Raw genomic sequence first — 5,440 nt, forward strand, 5'->3', positions numbered from 1 at the left:
ATTAGAAATTGGCTGTGTTCAGACTGACAGATGATTCATAAAGAAGTTTGTCCAGCTCAATTCTACATATGACATTTGAAAGGGGACAGAAGTGTTTTTTGTAATACTAGTGGGCTCAAGTAATTTAATAGTCTGGAAAACCTCATTCACAAATTACCTCCAAAACATGAAATTAATTTAAACTGCAATTAATTTGTTTTTATTTTTATCCCTGAAGTAAAAAAAAGCTGTAAAAATTATTAGGTTTTGAGCTTAATTATTTTATCTACTTTTGCTATTATATTTTTCATAATCTTCACAGATCAGTATTGTCCCATTCACTTGGTAATATCTTTGACTGAAGTAGGTGGTTCTCTGGTGCTCTGGTACATATGTTCAGTTATGTGTAGAAGAAGAGTCCACTGGTGTTTCAAACACCCTTCTTTGTGTGTTGTTTCTAATCAAGATTTTAGGTTTTGTTGAACCAGCTCACACAAAGAGAACTTGTTTAACTTAAACCTGAATCACAGTACACCTCTGAGTGCTCTTTCTGCTAGACTGTCATCATCTAAATCCTCTGAAGCCACATCAGTGTTCGCTTTCTTGCCTTTATATAGAGTGTGCTTTGATGTTGTGGGGAGAGCTGGGAGTCTGTCAAAGGAAGTGATTAGTGGACTGCACGTCTGAGTCATTATTACTCAACTTTCACCCATAAGTAACCACAGGCATCACATCGGTTAGATTTTGGCAAAAAAATAACCTCCCTTACATGGGAGCTTCCTCACAGGCTGTTAGAGGCAACAACAGAATCAGGGAAGCTCTCATTTTATATGATATGTTAGAATCTGTAGTAAAATCCTTAATAACACATGAAAATGGGTCTTTTCAATCACAATGTTTGTTCAGAATGAATTGCTGAAGTGGAACATCTTTGAATGGCAGAAATGTACACATATAGGGAAATGTTACTTGCTATTTGTCTTCCTCTTTCGATGTGGACATAAATCACATGACAGCTTCATTTTGTCACCAATGCATTAAAACTGACCATCAGCAGCAGACACAGCCAGAGGAATTACAGCTGCTGGGGGAAGAAAGCCGGGAACACTGAAACGGAGGAAGGCTGGGGTACATCTGAACCTGCTAATCAGGAAGTAAGTTTCAGGAAGCTTCCTCATTATACAATGCAAATCTAAACACTCTGAATAGATCGCTGTCACTGTAGTTCTAAATATTTAACTTTTACCTTTGATTAAAAAAAGAAATTACTTGACTTGAACTTTTTTGCAGATTTGTGTGCTGCAGTTAAAAGTTTTATGTTTTCATTAAATAAATATTTCTCTTTTGTGCATCTACTTTAATTCATGGACACTGAGTGAAATGGTCTACAGTACTGTCTCTTTACTCAGTACCATCCTGTGTCTGGTGTGCTTAGGTTAACTATGAAGCAAGATTAATGGGTTAGCCGGCTCTACTGAGCCAGAGATTTTAGTGTTGATGGCTGTTCTCGATTTATAAATAAATAATAAATAGATAAAATTTTATTTATATAGCACCTTTCAGAATCACAAAGTGCTGCACATAAGATAACAAATAATAAAAAGGTAAAACAGACAATTTAACCAAAAACAGTTTTAAAAAGGTGAGTTTTGAGTTGTTTTTTTTTTAAAAACAACTACTGAGTCCACAGTTCTTAATGTATGAGGGAGAAATTCCACAGTCTCGGGGCCAAAGGTGGCAAAAGCTCTGTCACCCTTAGTTCTCATATTAGTCTGTTTTATAGCAAGTAAGCCCTGATCAGATGACCTCAGGGACCTGCTAGGGACATAGGGCTGTAGCAGATCGTAGATGTAGGGCGGCGCCAGTCCATGCAAGGCTCTAAATGTCAAGACCAGCATCTTAAAATGGACTCTAAATTCAACAGGAAGCCAGTATAGTTGAAATAGCAATGGTGTCACATGTGAGTACTTGGAGGATTTTGTCAACAGCCTATAGCTGCAGCGTTTTGCACAACCTGCAGACGAGAGAACCTTTGCTTAGACACATAAACAAAGAGTTACAATAGTCCAAGCATGAGGAAATAAATGCATGTATAGCTATCTCTAGTTCAGGGCGAGATAAAATAGGGCTTAACTTAGCCACATTTCTTAAATGATAAAAACAAGACTTTTCACATGCTCATCCAATGTGAGAGTCGAGTCAAAAGTGAAACTTAAATTCCTGATAGAGGATTTAACATACACTGAAAGAGGACCAAGGGCTTTCACTATCTGGGATAAAAATGTATTCGATTTGCCTGGTTAGATCACCAAAGTGGTTTAAAGTTGTTGGGAAGTAGCACATCTTCACTGATTCCAGTATGCTGTGTGATAAAGAGTCTCTGCTGAAGGAATAGGACATTTTTAAGCAGGATCTTACTAACATCAGTAAATTAATTTGAGGCAGATCTAATTGTGCGTTGCATTGAATACATCATCTGGATGGGAGCATTTGTTCGATATGCCTTTCTGCAGATGGGGCCTTTCCAGATTTGCAAGTCCATAGGCACTAATGCACCCCCATAGATCAGAAAGCATTGATTACAAGCTGGATGGTCTCTCTCCTTGTCAGTCCAGAAGATGCAGTGCTTTTCTGAATCATAATCAGTTATGGCTGCTTTGACTGAACTTTAACTTGCGTTTGCAGATGGCACAGCAAACTGTGCTCGCAGACAATGATTTCTGGGAGTATTCCTGAGTCCATGCAGTGATCTCCACGACACAATTGTTCCTGTTTTTAATGCAATGCTGCCTGAGGGCAGGAGATTTTTTAAGTCCTGCCAACTTTTGGGATTCACATTTAAACTGAGTTCTTTTTTCTTTCTTTTTTTTTGTAGGCAAAATGACTGAAAAAGATCTCTCCTGTCCTATCTGCTACGACATCTATAGAGACCCTGTCGTCCTCTCATGCAGCCACAGCTTTTGTAAAGACTGTCTGCAGCTGTGGTGGAGAGAGATAAAAATAAAATCCTGCCCAATATGCAAGACGATTCCTTTACTGAACGATCCGCCCTGTAACTTGGTGTTAAAGAACCTCTGTGAGGCCTTCTTAATGAAGAGAGTTCAAAAACCTTCACAGTCGGAGTCTCTCTGCAGTCTGCACTCTGAGAAACTCAAACTCTTCTGCCTGCACGATCAACAGCCAGCATGTCTCATCTGTCGAGATTCAAAAGTGCACAACAGTCACGGATTCAGACCCATTGATGAAGCAGCACAGGATTACAGGAAGGAGCTCCAGGAATTATTGAAGCCCTTACAGAAGAAACTGGAACTATTTGAACAGGTTAAAGAAAATTACAGTCAGACAGCACTCCAAAGTAAGATCCAGGCTTTTTACACAGAATGGCAGATTAAAAAGCAGTTTAAGAAACTTCACACGTTTCTAAAAAAGGAAGAGGAGGCCAGGCTGGCTGCTCTGAGGGCCGAGAAGAAGCAGAAATGCAAGATAATAAAGGAAAAGATTGGGGCCCTGAGCAGAGAGATAGAAACTCTTTCAGAAACAATCAGAGCCACAGAGGAGGAACTGAGAGCTGAAGATGTCTCATTTCTGCACAACTACAATGCTGCACTGAAAAGAATCCAGCAGCGCCCCCTGCTGGAGGATCCACAGCTGGTCTCTGGAGCTCTGATAGATGTGGCCAAACACCTGGGCAACCTGACCTACAACATCTGGAACAGAATGGGGGAGATGGTCTCCTACACTCCGGTGATTCTGGATCCAAACTCAGCTCATCCACAGCTCATCCTGTCTGAAGATCTGACCAGTGTGAGTGTGGGACTGAGAAAGCAGCTTCCAGACAACCCAGAGAGGATAGAAAACTATTTTGTCATCCTGGGCTCTGAGGGCTTCGACTCGGGGATTAACAGCTGGGATGTTGAGGTTAGAAATGATGGAGTCTGGTGTCTCGGTGTACTAAAGGAGTCTGTTCAAAGAAAGGGACATATACACACTGGATACTGGGAACTTTGTCACCAGGATGGAAAATACACAGCATCCGCTCCACCGCTTCCAGATAAAGTTCTCTCAGTGAAGAAGCTCCAAAGACTCCGAGTTCAGCTGGACTGGGACAGGAGGAAGCTCTCGTTTTTTGATCTGGACACCAACTCACACATACACACCTTCAAACACACTTTCACTGAGAAGCTTTTTCCATACATTGGCACCAAGACTCTGCCGGTGAAAATATTACCAGTGATGGTCAGTGTAGAAAAACACAGGGTTCCATTATCAGTGAAGTTTTCGCCTCTTTCTAAACTCGGTCTGATTTAATCAAAGCAACTGAGAAATAAACGTTCTTATAATGAAACAAAGCAATCTTGTATTCAGTCTCCTGGAAGTCTTCAGTGTTACTGTAATAATTTGTATTATCACAAAGTCTTTACTTTACAATGTTTCTGAGGTGACTGTGTTTGTGATTTGGTGCTGTATAAATAAAAATGAACTGAAGTGAATATAATTGAATGTTTTTCTTTGAAGAGAGATGTTTGTGTATCTATCAGACGTTCAGAGCTGCAGTTCTGCTTAAGTTCTTATTACTTTCAACATCCAACAGATCAGGTCATCTAGGACAAAAAAAGACACACACACAAAAAAGACAAAAAAAGTGAATTAGAGCACATGAATAAGCTCTTCTTAATTCTCTCCAGCAGGGAGAAAGTATGTAAACTCCTAGGCTGATAAACATGAAAGTCACCAAGGGGAAATCAACAAACTGCCGCATTTGATTCCCAAAGAGCTATGAGCTGAAAATGTGATATGTCTTAGCATGGTGTGTCATGGGCTGTACAAAGTGTCCAACCCGAGGACAAAACAAGCCAAAGACCAAAGACTCCATCTCCAGATTAACCGGACATGAAAGTCTTGTTATTAAGAAAGACAAAGTAATATAGCAAAAACCAGACATAGGAAATGTGAAGCGCACCCAGCAGATCAATTAATCCCTATTACAATAAACTGTAAAACTTACCAAATATGCATCTGCACAGCGCTGTCTCTTTAAATGCCCTTTTTTGCTCTGTCTGGTCCTTGGTTTTTTTCCCTGCCCAGCTGAGTACCGAGGCCAGCTCATTTGGCGGTGCGTCGGACCCTCCAATCAAGGCAAAGCGTCTCACCTATAGACACATTTTAAGAGATGGAATTAGTGTGTCTCATGTCTTAAATGTGTACGCAAGTGCTTGTGTGTTTAATCAACAGGCCGTTGTTATGTATTTTAATCACATCTGACAGCTATTACACTACAATAGTTACAAAGTGAACATAACCTTTATATACTTACCATTGCCTTATTTGCCTCTTGTGATTGAAGAGCTGCCTCTGCATTGTTTAGCTCCTCCATGTTGTGCAAGGGCAAATCCAGAGGCAGTACCCCAGCATCTACCGATTCATTGCAGCAGGGATGGCAGTTGGTTCTGACCTCCTCACG

General features: G+C 40.4%; 1 protein-coding gene across 1 annotated transcript; it reads left to right on the forward strand.

The window, feature by feature from the left end:
- The first annotated feature begins 1,010 nt into the window (after window positions 1–1,010).
- On the forward strand, window positions 1,011–4,469 carry LOC113021885 (zinc-binding protein A33-like). The gene is made up of 2 exons (XM_026166710.2): window positions 1,011–1,133; window positions 2,855–4,469. The coding sequence occupies exon 2, from the start codon at window positions 2,860–2,862 to the stop codon at window positions 4,285–4,287; it is 1,428 nt and encodes a 475-aa protein (XP_026022495.2). The 5' UTR covers window positions 1,011–1,133; window positions 2,855–2,859; the 3' UTR covers window positions 4,288–4,469.
- The last annotated feature ends 971 nt before the right edge of the window (window positions 4,470–5,440 follow it).

Source organism: Astatotilapia calliptera, chromosome 5 (assembly GCF_964374335.1).
Source record: "Astatotilapia calliptera chromosome 5, fAstCal68.1, whole genome shotgun sequence".
Classification (NCBI taxonomy): domain Eukaryota; kingdom Metazoa; phylum Chordata; class Actinopteri; order Cichliformes; family Cichlidae; genus Astatotilapia; species Astatotilapia calliptera.